Source organism: Mizuhopecten yessoensis, unplaced genomic scaffold (assembly GCF_002113885.1).
Source record: "Mizuhopecten yessoensis strain PY_sf001 unplaced genomic scaffold, ASM211388v2 scaffold9957, whole genome shotgun sequence".
NCBI classification, from domain to species: domain Eukaryota; kingdom Metazoa; phylum Mollusca; class Bivalvia; order Pectinida; family Pectinidae; genus Mizuhopecten; species Mizuhopecten yessoensis.
Window position 1 is genome coordinate 9702 of NW_018408307.1, and position 18647 is coordinate 28348.

Here is an 18647-nt window from a genome sequence, read left to right on the forward strand (position 1 = left end):
TTTTGTAAATATTTAGTAAGTTCAATGGTAGACCATTAGGATCAAAGATAAGTTTTGTCTAGTTTTACTGACAATTCTGTTACAAGCAAGATAATACATGCATCTTCACAAATGATTCTAGTAAATATACATATAACTGGGTAATGCTGCTTGAATTTATTTTGTTGTATCAAGTTAAAATTCTGTCAATATTTTTTTCTGGATAATATGTATTTGTTTTACCGAGATTCAGAATATAATTGAATATATATATATATTGTAATATATTAAAATAAACCTTGACTTTCTTTCAAACGAAAAAAAATCTACATAACTTTAGCACAACACTAATGAGGGTCTTGATCAATCAACAGATAAAATGATACAATACGGATCTATCTGACATAAGAAAGTACTAAGAGATTTCAATACAAGTGGAATGAATATAAATGAGATAATTATTGGTATGGATTTGATATATACAATATTTACAGTATGAGGAAGATATTGCACTATTATCTGACATGCAGGCATTCTGAAGCTAACTTTCACCATCATACACACTTTCATAATTGTCCCTCGCTTCTAATAATTTAACGTAAACAAATAAATACCTACAAGTCACATTCATCATCTCTCTTGAAACATGTCGAAAGTTTTCGAAAATGATGAAAGCAGATCTTTGATGCAATCTCATTATTGGTCAACTTCTTCCAGAAATGATCTCAATCCAACATTGCCCAAACTTCTATGGCTTTAAAGGTAAATCATCTCATTTATATATTTATGTATGTATCTCCCTTTTTTCAATTTTACAATTCAGAACTTCTCGGGAGGTAGAGTTAAAATAGGAATGAAAAATAAGGAAATAATAATATCTAAAAATAGCAGTTAATCTACTGAGTAGCTGCAGATTTTTCCGAGAACTTTTTCTAAAGATAAATATTACAGAACTATGCTATAAGTTAGTCTGATATAATTTTTTATGACAAATGAAATGTTCATGTTGATTTTTTTCTTTTTTTAAAAATTTTGTATAAATTTTGCAATATCATGTCTTATTGATGAAATAAATCCTTTTCATTGTTGAGAAGCATTATGGCCTATTTGGAGTATCATTTTAAAAGTTTGCCTGATGAGCTGAAATCTGCACCTTGTAAAGATCTGCTTTCAGTAAGCCCTATTATCAATTCCATCTATAGCACTTGGTGAATATATTGCATTTGTCGGAGGTTTTCTTGGTCTCAGCTGTCGGATTCTCCAGCTTGTGGTATCACACGAGGATATAACTGCAAAAGAACAAACACATATTAACTACTGCAACCTGTAAGATTGTAAGTTCAAAGAATTGGATAGCGAAACCTGGCTGTATAGCACAAGAGAACAAGAGTACCGTGGGGCGGAACAATATACGCCCTTCGAATGCCATATAGTGTTACATACTTTCTTACATTGAAATAAGATATGCATCATTCTATGAGTGGTTACCCCTCATGCTATAAAAATGTAGAAGAAAATCTGCGGACAAAAAATCAAATACTGAAATGAACAAAGGGCAATCACTTTTGCAAAAATCGTTCAATCTAAATTCTTTTAAGCATGACACAACTTCATATCATGATTATAATGTATACAAAGTTTCAAAGAGATACGTTGAAAAATGCAGGAGGAGATTGCCGGACAAAAATCAAATATTGAAATAAACAAAGGGCAATAACTTTTGAAAACATTGTTGAATCAAAATTCTTTTAAGGGAGACACAACTTCATTTTATGATTATAATGTATACCAAGTTTCAAAGAGATTGGTCGAAAAATGTAGGAAGAGATTGCCGGACAAACAAAAGTTTACATCGGGCGGAAGGACGGACAACCCCATACCATAATACTTCCGTCAAATTTGACGGGCGTATAAAAAAGCCAGGGCCCCACAAGGGATATTCACTGTGTATTAACCATAATATTAGAGGGAATACACTTCCTATACATTGACAGTAAAACCCTGTTTACTCAAACTCTTAGGGTCCAGATCAATAGTTCGAAGAATACATGGTATTCGACGAATTTGAGGTTCGACCGTCAAAAGCCAGTACCAAAGGTGTTTGAAATTAATCAAGTTTAATCAAGATGACAGCATTTAATAAGATTTAAAATAGCTAAACAATAAAAACAAATAGCCACTGGTATTAAGAAAGTGAATAAAAAGCTGAATGTATAACGTACTTGTCGTTTTGACATAGTCTGCCATACTGTAATCGGCTACGATAATTTTACGAAATATCAAAACAAGAGGAACTCTTCGATCATTTAAAAATGAAGAAAATCTTGAATCCTTGTAATCATGATGTTGATTGATAACTAAATGAACCTGCTTAATATTGTCATGACACAATATGGTTTTACACACCAAGTGAATTGACTGGAAAAAATAAATATGCACACAAAATGATAATGCAGCTACAACAGGGTAACGGTACAGTTCCTTAATGATACTGCCGTTAATCCTCTAATTAGCTGACGTCCAGCTGACACCTCTATAAGCGCAATGAGCGTGGACCGCAGCCTGTGCCTCGAGACATATCCACGCCAGTACCTGTGTTACGCAGGTAAAATTTTTGTTGGGCATGATAGGTGATCACACCTGTTCGACGGATACCAGGTAGGTAGGATAAATACTATGACAATGAAGATTCGGGGACAAATTTTTGCTGGAGGAATACGGGGTATTTGAGGAATAACTGTTCAACTTACGAACTTGGTTGGGACCAAACGAACTATTTGATGAATGAGGGGTATTTGAGCAAACCCAGTTCGAAGAAGTGGGGTTTTATTGTATCTTACAGTAAACATGTCTTGTTCCTAAAGGATCATTACATCTGAATTTAACCCAGGCAGAGATGTAATATACTCACCCCCAGTAAGTTCCTTGGTATGTAGCCATCTTTTTTGTCCATTTTGGACCACCACCATTCCTTTTCCTTCTCGTCTCCCTTTCTTAGGATCATTATTTTGTCCCCGATGGTGAAACTCAGCTCATCGCTGTTCATCGCCTCGTAATCAAACACTGCCCAGGTTGCTCCATTGTTCATGATCCCAAGTTTCTCCTGAATACCTGTACACAAAGGGTAACAAAACGTAAAATCATATAAATAGGTTTCCCATGGTTAATACATGTATGAAGAAAAGCACTGTCAATAGTGGTAAGTTATGACAAGTTAAAAGTCATTTATCAGTACAAAACAAAAATCACTGAAATAATTCGTAGGAAACATAGAAACCAAGAGTATGTGACTTACTGTATAGGTATATGTGACTTACTGTATAGGTATATGTGACTTACAGTATAGGTATATGTGACTTACTGTACAGGTATATGTGACTTACTGTATAGGTATATGTGACTTACTGTATAGGTATATGTGACTTACTGTATAGGTATATGTGACTTACTGTACAGGTATATGTGACTTACTGTACAGGTATATGTGACTTACTGTACAGGTATATGTGACTTACTGTACAGGTATATGTGACTTACTGTATAGGTATATGTGACTTACTGTATAGGTATATGTGACTTACTGTATAGGTATATGTGACTTACTGTACAGGTATATGTGACTTACTGTACAGGTATATGTGACTTACTGTACAGGTATATGTGACTTACTGTACAGGTATATGTGACTTACTGTACAGGTATATGTGACTTACTGTACAGGTATATGTGACTTACTGTACAGGTATATGTGACTTACTGTACAGGTATATGTGACTTACTGTACAGGTATATGTGACTTACTGTACAGGTATATGTGACTTACTGTACAGGTATATGTGACTTACTGTACAGGTATATGTGACTTACTGTACAGGTATATGTGACTTACTGTACAGGTATATGTGACTTACTGTACAGGTATATGTGACTTACTGTACAGGTATATGTGACTTACTGTACAGGTATATGTGACTTACTGTACAGGTATATGTGACTTACTGTACAGGTATATGTGACTTACTGTACAGGTATATGTGACTTACTGTATAGGTTTATGTGACTTACTGTACAGGTATATGTGACTTACTGTATAGGTATATGTGACTTACTGTATAGGTACTCGGAGCAGCCGTCGAAGCCATCCTCCTCCTCCTCACACTTCTCAGCAGCCGTCTCCTGGTCACTGATGGTGGTGGCGAAGATACAGGCACCATGCTCCACCAAGAACTTCACCATGGGTAGGTTGTTACAGGAGGCTGCACAATGAAGAGGAGTCCTGGGGAGAGAGGCAATAACCTTTACATAAAACCTAACTCAGAGGAAGGAATATTTAAATGTTTCTCAACTTATCTATTTATTTAACTTTGAAAAAGCATGTACATGTAATAACAATCAATTGTTTTTATAGATAAAATTGTCTATCCCACTGTATATATTATATATGTAATAACAATCAACTGGATTACTTCTCTTCATCCATTAATGAAATTGACTATCCAACTACATACAATTGAATGTATCATCTATCCCACTCTACATATATTTACAAACATTTGGATTACTTCCCGTTATCTGTCCCACTTACCAGCCATCACTGTCAGGTGAGTTTACATCACAGCCAAACTCCACAAGGAATTTAACGATCTCATAGTGTCCAGCACAGATGGCGTTGTGTAGAGCCGTGATTCCCTCATCATTGGGCTCACTCACATCATGGACCTGATAAAGATACAATACTTGAGTATTAAAATTGATCGGCATCTTTGAAAATAAGATTGGGATTTTGAAAGTTACCTGCACTTTGTTCAAATAGCAAATATAGGTACTCAGTTAATGAACTTAAGAAAGAGGACAGATAAGTTCCATTTCTGAGCATCTCTTAACTGAGTATCCCTATGTACAATATCTTTAATATTTTCAGTAGCACATATCTCAAGAATACTTAAGCTGGTCATCTTGAACAGGTAATTATAACCAAACAAGGAAGAGGAAAATGGGAAACCCTACGAGAGGCTGTATTAAATGATTACCTGAGAGGCGCAGCGCTTGACCAGTTCCAGTTCTCCCTCCAGTGAGGAGTCCAGCAGCAGGGCCAGAGGATCAAAGCTCACACGATTCCCTGACTTTTTAGCATTACGGTTTTTCAGGTTTGTCTTTTTCTTTACTGGTTGGTCAGATGTGACAATCTGAAGACTGGCAGGACTAGATGTTTTACTTCCATCTGAGCCGTCCGCTGGCTTGCCCTTGTCTGATAGGTCAATGAGGTTACCCATTCCATCTACAGGGACGTCCTCAGGGACTTGGTCTTGGAAGGACGTGGCCTGAGTGTCATACCCTCCAATGTGACGTCCCTCCCCGGTCTCCTGGGATGTGTACCCCGACTGGTTCTTGTAGCGGTCCACATACTTGTGAAGTAATTTTGTGATGTCTTCATTGTCACTGTCAGAGTGCCGTCGGCGAAGGTTTACATGTTTATGTGTATGCCGATTGTGACTGACCTTATCAGAAGCAATGTCTGTATATTGTGGAGAGGTTGGAGGTGAACTAGGCTTACCTCCCTTAGGGGAACTCACTGGTGGTGACAGTGACTGGGAGGCTGAACTTGACGGTGGTGATAATGAGTTAGCACTGTTTGGTGGTTTTTGATTCGTGTTTGTGTGAGATTTGTCCTCACTGGACTTATTTGTTTTTGCACCATCTTTCTTGGATATATTTGTATACATCATGTTGATGTTTTGTTGGTACTTTTTCAGGGCCTCAGGGCCCAGCTTACCCATGTATGTGTTGGCTATCACATTTTTAGAGGCGTATTTGTATTTAGGCTGCTGTTTAGAACTGCTCCCTGAATCACTGTTGAGAGAAGAATCAGACCCATTATTACTGTTGGTGTCCTTCATGGAATCTGTTTGATCATAGGAACGTGCATTTTGCTGTGAATGGGGGTAGGGAGGAGGTGCCCCTTGTTGTTTATTTGGGGGTACAGAGCCCCCCGGGTAGGGGGGCGGGTGTTTGTTTGGCCCTCCATGACGTGTAGAAGCACCGTTATTAGTATTAGAACCGTTTGTCCCATTAAGCAAAGGAGTCTGTTTCTCCGAACGGTTTGTGGATTGATGGTCAGAGGGGTAAGCACTGTTTTCTTTTTGAGAACTGTCACTTGATGCAGGTGAACTTTGTCCACTGCCCCCAGTACGTATGTCCTCCGCTATTGTGATTGTAGGACCCCCCTGTTGGTCACTTGGACCCCTGTTTAGCACAGAGGTACTGTACGTTGACCCAAACGGCCTTGCCGTAAGATAAGTCAAATTTGTTGTACCTGCACGAGCAGGGATTGGTGGCGGAGGGTGTTTACCTTGTTGCTGCCCTGACGTTGAATACTGGGGTTGTGATGGCGTTTGCCTTGTCTCCTTATGAACATGTTCAGATGGGGCATACCCATTTTCTTTTGGCACACTTTTTGATGGATCAACTTTTGCTGTTAAGGTTTTAGACTTGAGTTCCTCTGGTCCCTTCATCACTGTATTATTATTAGGCTCAGGCACATTTTCAACAGATTTAAGCTGTTTTTTGGAGGTATCATCAGAAGAATTCATCACAAACTTTGAACTCACAGGTAACGACTGATATTTAGGATCTGCTTTATGGAAAGTTGGATCTACATTTCCATTTAATTGATCTTTTGGCACAATTTGTACGTAAGGTTCCACAGCTGCCACATTGTTCCGCGTCGGTTTATTCCCCGATTTGTTATCTGACTGCTGATTGGCCAGTTTTTTCTGTTGTTCAGCCTGCTGGGCACGTTTCTTTTTCAGTCTTTGTTGCAACTCCAATATTCTGTTGTCCATTTTAGAAATTTCATCTTTTCGCTGCTTCAACATATCCTTGTGATTCTTCAGTTTGCTACTTTGTTGTTCATTCAGTTTATNAGTTACACCAAGTACACAAATGGCTCTTTACATTCTGTCTAGTTACACCAAGTACACAAAGGGCTCTTTACATTCTGTCTAGTCACACCAAGTACACAAAGGGCACTTTACATTCTGTCTAGTTACACCAAGTACACAAATGGCTCTTTACATTCTGTCTAGTTACACCAAGTACACAAAGGGCTCTTTACATTCTGTCTAGTAACATCAAGTACACAAAGGGCTCTTTACATTCTGTCTAGTAACACCAAGTACACAAAGGGCACTTTACATTCTGTCTAGTAACACCAAGTACACAAAGGGCTCTTTACATTCTGTCTAGTTACACCAATCACACAAAGGGCACTTTACATTCTGTCTAGTAACACCAAGTACACAAAGGGCTCTTTACATTCTGTCCTTCACAATTATTTTATTTACTGGAAGCAATTAAATTATCTCTAATTCTGTTGATATTTAAAGCAATAATTCCATTAAAATGTACTATGCTGAAAACAAATTTTTGAGATGTATTAAATAGCCCCAAGCAATTATATAGAAACAGAAAATGTAGAAAACATGAATAAATAGCTCTAACAAACACAGAGAATAACTGAATTTCTTTAAGCTTCAAGTTATCAGGTTAAGAATTCATTTGGCTCTCTAAATTATGAAAACTGACCATCAATTCCTTTTTAAGTTTGTCTAGTTCAAGTTTGGCTGCACTCTGACCAGCTGTTTTGCTGACCGAATCCTTGTCGTGTTTGATATCCTCTAACTGACGGGTCAGCTCCTCTACTTTAGCCACAGCCATGACCAGCTCCTTTTCCTTCTCACTGAACAGGGACTTCACACTTTCCAACTCCGAATCTGTAAGGAGAACAACATTACGCTTATGAGACTCTCCAACTCTGAAATTTACACTAATGGTGATTTAGACTCTCTAACTCTGAATATATAAACAACATTTACACTAATGGTGATTTGGACTCTCTAACTCTGAATATATAAACAACATTTACACTAATGGTGATTTAGACTCTCCAACAGTGACTCTATGAATCTCTAAAGGAAACAACACAATACATGTGGCAATCAAATCTATCTGGAGAACAGTGATACTATATGTTCCCTTAGTGAACTATAGCTTGATACTTGCCTACAACCAAATGTTATGGCAGCAGCAATTAAACTACTTTAATCTGCTTAAAACTTAATTGCAATGAACATCTTCACTTTTTATTTCATCATAATCTCCAGTCTCCAACACTCAACATTTTAATAATTTATTTTTGACATTCTCATTTTTTTATTCTGTCACTAGAGACTTCACTGTGGATTTCCTATATACATAGTAACCTTCCCTGATCAATCATTGACCTGGTATCTGAGTTGGTGAGTGAGAGAACCAGACATAACAGTCTGAAGTCAAGGGTTCAAATCCTGGCCTGGAACAGTCACAAGTTCTCACGCAGAACACTGTTGTTGATTATATTTAATTTTGTATATTTTAACTTTTTTTTTATATAATTCCCTGAAGGTATGATTTTCTTTTCAGAAGTGATTTATCAAAGCAATAGTCATGCTGTAAAAAGTGTTCAATGCATATTCACAGTTTTTGGCAGTGTAAAGGGATAGCTTAATGGTGGTTACCAAAACACGTTGCTCATTTATCATCAAAGGACTGTTTTAAAACTAACATTGATGTGTCACACCAGTATCTCTGCCGATATACAAGAGAGCAGAGACCTTGATTAAAACATTACGCTTTGAATAAAAACAGTCGAACATTTCCTGTTAGCTTGCTTAGAGGAAGTGATCTTGTTATTATCAAAGTCTAGGATTAAATACAAGATGAATGAAATATGTAAGTAGAGAATTTCTATGCATTGAGGTTTTTGACATACAATGATATAACAAATAATGTTCATTTTATAAGACTGAAAATATCACCAATATTACAGCATAACAACTATTCCATTACTTATAGTATAAAGTATTATTACAAATTGTTGGGGACAGATATCACTGCACTGTACAATATTTATTGAGGAAAACACAAGGGTTGAAATTCTCCTGAATTGTTAAGACAAAACTAAGTGGTATACGTATATGTCCATGAAGGACCTCAACTTCAAACACTTCAAGTATCTGTAATGTACAACAGACTTTACAATTACCAGCACTTATAGTAATGTTGTGTTTCCCTTTTAGTTGTATTTTTAACATTAGTTTTACACAGGATGAATATAAGATATGACAAAATTAAAAGATTTCACTTCAAATAATTAAAACCTCAGAAAACTTACTGATAGATCCGTTGTTGTTTTTGTATTTCTCAGCCTCCCCACGGAGAGCACGTAACTTTTTTAACTTCATTTCCTGATTTTCCACCTTCTCCCGCAGTTTCTTAAGTCTGTCGTTTTCAGCAGCGATGTGTTGGTGACGAGCCTCCTGTTGTTTGAGGTACTTTAGGCGTTGTTCCTTGGCTACCAGGACCTGTTGTTGGTGCTCAATCTGCTGTTGTTGGCGAGACGCCATTTCCTGGAGCTCACTCAACGTCAGGTCAACACCTCCCGGCAACTAGAAAATATAAAAGAACACCAAAATATAGCTGGAGATGATAAGAAATAAATGTAACACTGTTGAGTTTGTATTATTCTTCAACTCTCCATTAATGAACTCTGGTATACTCACACATACACACAACGGGAACAATGAAACTTAATGAATCGCAAACATATAACAACTTGATATAATTGAGCTTATATTCATACGTAGAATAGCAATGACGGGAAACAAACACTATGACAGAGTTGGAACAAAAGTATCGGACAGAACTTTACAACCGCTATCCTGTTCCATGACAGAGTTGCTGTCACACATGAACGCTACTGGCAAGTAGCTCCAATACTAGGCTATATACACAAATGACTTTTCGATCTCCCAGCGTTGTTGATCCTTGGGGAACAACATTGTGATGATGTAGAGCAGTAATTACATTAATCCTGTGTCCAAAGCCAGCCTGCTTAGCACTATACATAAACTGAAACTTATTTCTTATAATAAAATAAGCTGATTGCATTTCAAAATGTTTATCTTAATGCAGCTATTTTGATCCAAATACAATCATAAACATCTGGTTTTGAATTTCAAAATGTATCATTATGAGAAAATTATTCATCAAATCTTGGACATGATTATGTGTGTAAGCTGATAGTGCTATTGTGAATCAGTACCTGTATATGTGTACACTGACACGGGAATCAATAACTCTCACCATTCTCTCACACCTACTGTTCCTCCTGACATAATCCTCACATATTTGTCAACTATTTCATTAATTAATTAAATCATCAATTGATGACCTTTGTGATGTGGTCCCTAAGGCAAGTCGGCTGTAATGGATACTGACATGAACTGCCAAGCAATCAACATCATCAATATCATTACCAGCTACAAGTAATGTATAGACTTCTATCCCTTGGACAGAATGTGAATGGGAAAAAGATTTGGCAAAATTTGCTGTGTTAGGATCACGTGATGTGAATATTTCCTGTATTAGGGGTCAAATGAAGGACAGTTTTCAGGTGAATGTCCCGAGAATATATCTAAATTGGTTAATATTTCATACAACATTCTCCCTGTAAGGATGCTGATACATAGAGCCATGTCAACCACATCCACGACAAAACACAGACCAGTTTTTATGGGAGTCACTCTATCACAAATCAAAATTCCAAATCTGTTATATCTATATGAAGATATAAACATCCTTTATATGTTACATCACTGTTTACAAATACTGAATTATATTTGTACAGTTAAACTTTATCATCATAACGCTAGTTTTTGGTTTATTAATAAAAAACCTATATAACAAACTTGTTAGATAAATTAAAAGTAACTAATCTGCAAAAAGGTAAGTTCACAAGAAGCTTTCCTTTCATCTTTCTGTCCCCCTAGCTAAATGTAGCGAGAATGATCTTGTATTTGATACATGTTTCACCGTCCTTCCTACAAGACGACCACTACAAAATGTCCGACAGTCATTGACTTAGCCAGCATATGAAACATATATTTGTAGGTCAAACAGATATCACACACGATCAATCTTAATTCTTATCTATATAAATTATTCTTTTTGTCATGTTCTGCATGAAATTGAAAATGTATGGTAGAAATTTTAAGTAGAAAATGGTTGATTAATGCCATATACTTCTGAAAATACCTTTCCATGAATCAGAATCTGAAGTTTTGAAAAGAAAAATTCCAACAGGCTATTACGCAGGCTAAGTGTTTTCGGGACACATTTTTTAAGCATATGATATTCTGATAACATTTACCGTAGCTATATAGAGGGTGATACAAGTATGCACACTACCTACCATTGGCATTGCTAACGAGTCAGGAATATATCAGAGCTGTCAGGTGTTGATAAATTCCACTAAGGTGACACCTTACCTCCAGGTGCAAAATTTGTCAACAAAAAACAACAGTGAGAAATTGGCAACCATTGTCTACCTATGTTCTAGTACAGGTGTTCCAAAATTCTTTGCAATTTTTTTTTTTTGAAATTTCCATGTGTCAGTCAATTTCCAACAGCTTCACAATGATTGATATCCAGGAAACGTAAAAATGTCCCATTTTCTATAGATAGTCCAAGAAAGCATGTACAAAATAACTGCAGCACAGCTCTTAACTTGCTGAGTCTGAGCTGGAAAACATCTTGGTCTGTATATAGGTCTAATGAAGATGTTGAAGGAGAAACACTGCTATTAAAGGGACTCGGCAGAGAATAAAGGTGATTTGTTTACCTACCAAACATTGACTTCAGGTTCAATAATGTCTCTGATCAATGGTTATCTCCCCTTAGTCTGCTGGTGTTTGTTAGCACGGTGCCTATACAGATTACGATGGTAACACATTTTGTACAGAACTTGTGTACATAATGTTAGCCCTTTATCTAAGCTGGTATGGGAATAATCATGTAATACCCAATAACATTGTTACACTGTTTGCTGATATTTTTGCTCAATATTTGTACAGTGTATACTTAGAGGTAATATATCTCATTTTTAGACAATATTTGTACAGTAATGCTTTTGACTAACATCTTGTTTCCTTTATGTTCAGCAAGGGTAGTGCAAGCAATAAACACCAGGAACTACAATAAAACCAGCAATGTGTGAATTTTGTGGCAATGTTTCTTTCTTAAAAACTCTCGATAAATCTATTTTAATATGTGCTTTTCCTATTTCATGGTACATTACGTAAGCATCAAAACATACTGTATTTAAAAAATGTTTTACATACACTGACAAATCTCAACACATTAGAATGTACAAATCACTTTTTATGGTCTAAATGTGTCCTCTTGTAGCCTATAAATATTTCTAGATATGCAAAAATTACACCACACCAAAATTACCATAAATAAATAATGTGTCCTTTACATGTCATATCATCTATACAGGGTATAGGGTTAATTGTTAACTGTCATTTATTGATGAAACCCTTCTTTCACAACTTTGTGGTAAATAATGAAAAGCAAATCAACACCACACCTGATCGTTCCTATAACTAACATGAGTTAACAGGTAGAACAAATCCTGCGTGTGATCAGGTTAACAAGGACAGGAATCCGACCACATCTTTTGATGTTGTATAATTACCTGGTTATTAATTCTTTGTGAGACTGGGTACAGACCAACCTATTTACCTAAAGCTTTATGGTAGATTTTCCTAAAGCTCCGTCAATATTGATACTGAGATACCATTATAGAGTTGAGTGGAGAGGAGCTAAATTACTGATTAGCAGATCTCACAGAACCTCACTGATAGCTAGAGACATTTTAAGGACATAAGTATATAATGTCTACCAGTTGTGTACCTAACACCTGTAAAATGTGGACAATCTTCAGTATAATGTAGCCTTTACACCCAACAACTGTGGTCGTGGACACAGTCGGATTGTCATTAATCACAACAACATATGTCTGGGTGTACTATAACCACAGCAGTGGATTCAAGCACAAGTAAATCTTACCTACCAACACCATATACTTGATTTATTTCCCAGATGACAAATTAACATCTGTCTTTACAAAATGTGTCTGAGCATTAAATTACAATCATTTTTCAGGTAAAGTACAAAGACTACCTTTGTATCTGTGAACTACTTGAACCTCTTTAAAATTTGTGTTTCGTTTCTAATGAAACTGAACAAATTAAGATACAGCTGTTCATTGGCACACCTAGACAAAAATACTGAAATTCATATTTACTGCACTGAACAATTATTTTAGTAAAATTACATTGCATAAGGTTGACCTTGTAAAGATTCAGTAAGTACGTGAAACAAGAAAGAGAGTCCGCAAAAGAAAACTTACATAAACCACAAAATTCATATTGTTGAGTTTTTTCAAGGGCAAGCTTCTACATCCATTTCATCAAGGTGTAACAGATTCCTTCGTGTAATCATAGGTGTGTGTTCCCGGACTAAAAAATTAACACTGAAATTTTCTGAGGCTTGATTTATCTCCTTTGTTATATTGCATCTGCCCAAGAAGTTAGCTGACATTTCAATAATATATGACCAGGGGCGATATTTTACATATTTTTGCTCTAATCAAAACAATACTGGGTGTCATGCAGCACAGTCAGGCACAGACATGCACTTGTGGCAATTTCTTAATTGCAATAAATCTGTTCCTTTCTCTCCAGAACACAATGAACTTCCTGTGATTAGTCTGTACAAGATGTACATAATAATCTGTCTCCTAGCTGTTTACCTGATCATTACAACAATGACAGTGTACAGATTGTATCAGTATTTCCTGTACTATCAGTGTTATAGGCATTGATCTCCCACACCTGAGTATAATTGGCAACAAATGCCCATGCAATGTACCTAGTCACATGAAACACCTTTTAATCTTTGTTTAATCAGAAACTATAAACTCTTGTGTAATGTCACAATCAAACTTAAAGCCTAGTGTATTGAATGAAATAAAACCAGCTTTGCTTGCTTTCTCCCACAGTGTTTGTTATTACAAGGGGTAAGCCAAATATTGACATGTCTGGGGTAGGTATATAGTATAGACTCTAAAAGGAATAGTTTCAATGCAGTGTCTAGATATATACACACGGCGTGGACGTCAGTGGAGAAAGTCTTATTTGAAATCAATGATGTGCTCCAATCATCTCCATAAACTATACTGAATCTTTTTCTCCCAACATGCATGTACATTTAAAGATCCTCTTCACAATAAAATGGTTTCACTGTAACACACACATATATTTGATGTCAGGAGAAACAATTTTTTATTCAAAATCAAGGAAATGCTTTGCTTACATTTAGAACATTAATTGAAAAATTTAACATTTAGAACAATCATTATAAAAGATTACAATCGTGAGGTTGATATTGACTTGAAACACCTCTGATAATTTAAGGTATTCTGGGAAAGGACATTTTAATGACATGACACATGTCACACATATATTAATGTATATCCTATTGATGATGCACTGTTAAACTTCCCACCATGAAATGTTTGATGACAACAGTAATGATGTATAAATAGTAAAAATAGAAAATTTACATGTTGACTTTACACAGTCACATTTAAAACAGTCTGTAATTTGAGTTAAATGTTAATGTGCATGTCATGAAAATACAAAAACAAAACGCTGTCATCATGTTTGGAACTTTGTCAAAATTTGCACACCAGACAAAATGTCAAACAGTCTGGAACACACTTCAGTGTCTACAGTAGAGATCCTTTAACTGTTGAAGGTCATAATAGTACAGAGTCTGGAACACACTTCAGTGTCTACAGTAGAGATCCTTTAACTGTTGAAGGTCATAATAGTACAGAGTCTGGAACACACTTCAGTGTCTACAGTAGAGATCCTTTAACTGTTGAAGGTCATAATAGTACAGAGTCTGGAACACACTTCAGTGTCTACAGTAGAGATCCTTTAACTGTTGAAGGTCATAATAGTACAGAGTCTGGAACACACTTCAGTGTCTACAGTAGAGATCCTTTAACTGTTGAAGGTCATAATAGTACAGAGTCTGGAACACACTTCAGTGTCTACAGTAGAGATCCTTTAACTGTTGAAGGTCATAATAGTACAGAGTCTGGAACACACTTCAGTGTCTACAGTAGAGATCCTTTAACTGTTGAAGGTCATAATAGTACAGAGTCTGGAACACACTTCAGTGTCTACAGTAGAGATCCTTTAACTGTTGAAGGTCATAATAGTACAGAGTCTGGAACACACTTCAGTGTCTACAGTAGAGATCCTTTAACTGTTGAAGGTCATAATAGTACAGAGTCTGGAACACACTTCAGTGTCTACAGTAGAGATCCTTTAACTGTTGAAGGTCATAATAGTACAGAGTCTGGAACACACTTCAGTGTCTACAGTAGAGATCCTTTAACTGTTGAAGGTCATAATAGTACAGAGTCTGGAACACACTTCAGTGTCTACAGTAGAGATCCTTTAACTGTTGAAGGTCATAATAGTACAGAGTCTGGAACACACTTCAGTGTCTACAGTAGAGATCCTTTAACTGTTGAAGGTCATAATAGTACAGAGTCTGGAACACACTTCAGTGTCTACAGTAGAGATCCTTTAACTGTTGAAGGTCATAATAGTACAGAGTCTGGAACACACTTCAGTGTCTACAGTAGAGATCCTTTAACTGTTGAAGGTCATAATAGTACAGAGTCTGGAACACACTTCAGTGTCTACAGTAGAGATCCTTTAACTGTTGAAGGTCATAATAGTACAGAGTCTGGAACACACTTCAGTGTCTACAGTAGAGATCCTTTAACTGTTGAAGGTCATAATAGTACAGAGTCTGGAACACACTTCAGTGTCTACAGTAGAGATCCTTTAACTGTTGAAGGTCATAATAGTACAGAGTCTGGAACACACTTCAGTGTCTACAGTAGAGATCCTTTAACTGTTGAAGGTCATAATAGTACAGAGTCTGGAACACACTTCAGTGTCTACAGTAGAGATCCTTTAACTGTTGAAGGTCATAATAGTACAGAGTCTGGAACACACTTCATTGTCTACAGTAGAGATCCTTTAAATGTTGATGGTCATAATATTATGTGTCAATCAAAGTTTATACTCTCTTTGCCACCTTGGGAGATATAAAATCAACCTTCCAATTACACTATATTGCAGAGAGTGTGAAGAAGGGTTTGGGTAATGAGAGATGGTGGCTGGGAGGGTAGTGCGGCTTGTGGAGGGAGGAAGTGGATGTGAGCTAAAATTTGGAACCAATTCAATTGTTGACATGATTAAATATTGAAGTTACTATGATGTGAGAGTGAATCGGTCCTCAAACCACCCCGCCAGCCTTAACTCTGGTGCCCTACTCCCAATTACAGTCCAATTCGTGTAGTATCATTTTACCCACATGCAAATAGAAAAGGTACTATCAGGCGACATGAAGAGGTCTAGCTGTTTCCATGTGACGCTTTACTGTGAATAAATTTCAGGTACTGTACATAGAGATATTAGTTACAACCTATTGGCTAAATAACTGTATTCCTTCTGATGTTCCCTTCATACATTACCTTCTACAACCAATAATATATCAAATGCAAGCTCCTATCATCATCTTTATATTTAAAATGCAGCTATTTGAAAGTATATATCAGATGTCAACATTTGAAATCCTGCCAAGATTACTTGTTATTACACGACCCATTCACGAAAGAAAAAGCAAAACATTAATTTGGCTCAAATCTTAAAATGTTATCATCTTGCGTCAATTTCTCGATATATATGTTATTCATTTCCTGTTGTAGATTTCTTGATTAGAATATTCATGACTTATAATGTATATGTGATTGCAGTACGTGAAGCACCGGAAAGCCTGTTTTATACAGTTATAATCACATTGTCTGTATATACACATATAAAATGTCTCCACCTGTAATTATAGACAATCAATAATGACACACAAAAAGTGAGTTCTGCTAAAACTATATTCACTGGAAATATTATCGTTTATACATTTTTTCTTCTAAATTCCAGGAAATTCAGGACAGTTTAATATGAGCATATAACTGTCAGAAATGAAAATGATAATTAAAAGACCACATTATGGCCTTGGGTCATTCTGTGTAATAAGCTGACATTCCTCAGTATTCCTAATGACATCATTACAGTGTGAATGAACACTATATAGAAAACAAGTAGGACGAGGTTTTCATTAATAATTCAACATAAATGTAAACATACAGGTGTGGATATTGATGACAGGTAAGTTGGTACAGACAACCTAACGATTGTCACATATCACACCTGTATGATATTCTAGTAATAATGTACAGGTAAAATTAGGAGAGACGAACTGATTAAATAGCACAGGTATGTGTGTGTTGACACACATGTTGAAGTAATGTTCGTTTTGGCCCACTTCCTCTCCCTCTGTGATTTACCTGTACTTACCATATACCTGTACTACACAGCTACAGGTAACATATAAGACAATACAGACCCTACAGGTAAATGTAGCTAGTACCTACCATCTTGAGGTAGCTCTCTAGTTGAGAGTTGATGTATTCTAGAGCAGGTATATCCCAGTCTTCCTCGTTACTATCATAGGTAAATCTGCCATGCTCTGCCATATTGTCATACCTGAGTCAGGCATGATTCATCCAACCTAATCACACAGATATTTTCCAGGTATATCACACATGTACGCTGTGTCCTACACGTCCAGATGTCACTGAGTGTAGTTTCTATTGTTTCTAGTAAACAATATACCCTCCTACAGGTATGAGTTGTTGAGGTGAGCTGAGAGCGTTACATTGACCTATCTTATTCCAACATGGCTGCCGTCCTAATACAGTACATTCATTCCCGAATATGTTCAATGGAGCATAGGTCCAAAAATAGCCTGCAGGTAACTCGTAGTTGTTGTTGTCTATGACCATCCCATACATGTCCAGGTAAAACCGATTGTTGTGATGGGGGTCCAACAGCAGATCCTACCCACAACACCTACCTGTGCCTGATAGGACAAGGACAGTAATTAACACCCACTAACTAATTCAGCTAACGTTTGCTCATTAGTCTGTGACTGTATAACAACCAACTGTGCTGAAATTAACACAGTAGCATGGTCTTATAATCCAGAATTAGCCCAGGTAAATACTAATCCCTGGCCAGACAGGTAGGGCTGCACAACGATTTCATTCTACACCCGGTTATTATCCACACAGGTATATATATATAAGAGTTTACCGGTTAGATACGAAAGGTATTCAAAAATTTGAACAAGTAGGTCAGGTGTGTCTATATAAAAGTGTGTATGCGTGACTTTCACCCAGGTATTTAATCCCCAGTGTGTGTACAGGTGTGTCTGTATTTACCCTTATAGTAAGGCACTATGGTCAGATCTGTCTACTTGAAATGTTGACTTGTCAGGAAAATTCCTCTGCCCAACTTGTCAGACTATTAATCTTTCTCTTACCACTACACATGTCACGACCAATCATCATATTGATAAAACCACTCTATTTCTGACACTGAATATATCTCTGTAGTTTGTTGATGTATGGTACTGCAATGATTGCTAAACAGATCAGAATACAATCTTGTGGAATGCTCTGGAATAATTGTACTATTATATATATCCATACATGTGAACTCATTTTATAATTATTTCAATATTACTAATATATTACTGCAAAGAAATTTTCGTGTACTAATTTGCAAAATATTTTT

General features: G+C 36.4%; 1 protein-coding gene across 1 annotated transcript; it reads right to left on the reverse strand.

Moving 5' to 3' along the window:
- Positions 1-238: 238 nt before the first annotated feature.
- LOC110459041 (apoptosis-stimulating of p53 protein 2-like) lies at positions 239-18152 on the reverse strand. Its single transcript, XM_021511074.1, has 8 exons — positions 17444-18152; positions 9191-9464; positions 7529-7751; positions 5010-6927; positions 4565-4698; positions 4089-4255; positions 2891-3090; positions 239-1268 (listed from the first exon to the last, which is right to left on the reverse strand). The coding sequence occupies exons 1-8, from the start codon at positions 17543-17545 to the stop codon at positions 1224-1226; spliced, it is 3063 nt and encodes a 1020-aa protein (XP_021366749.1). The 5' UTR covers positions 17546-18152; the 3' UTR covers positions 239-1223.
- Positions 18153-18647: the final 495 nt, after the last annotated feature.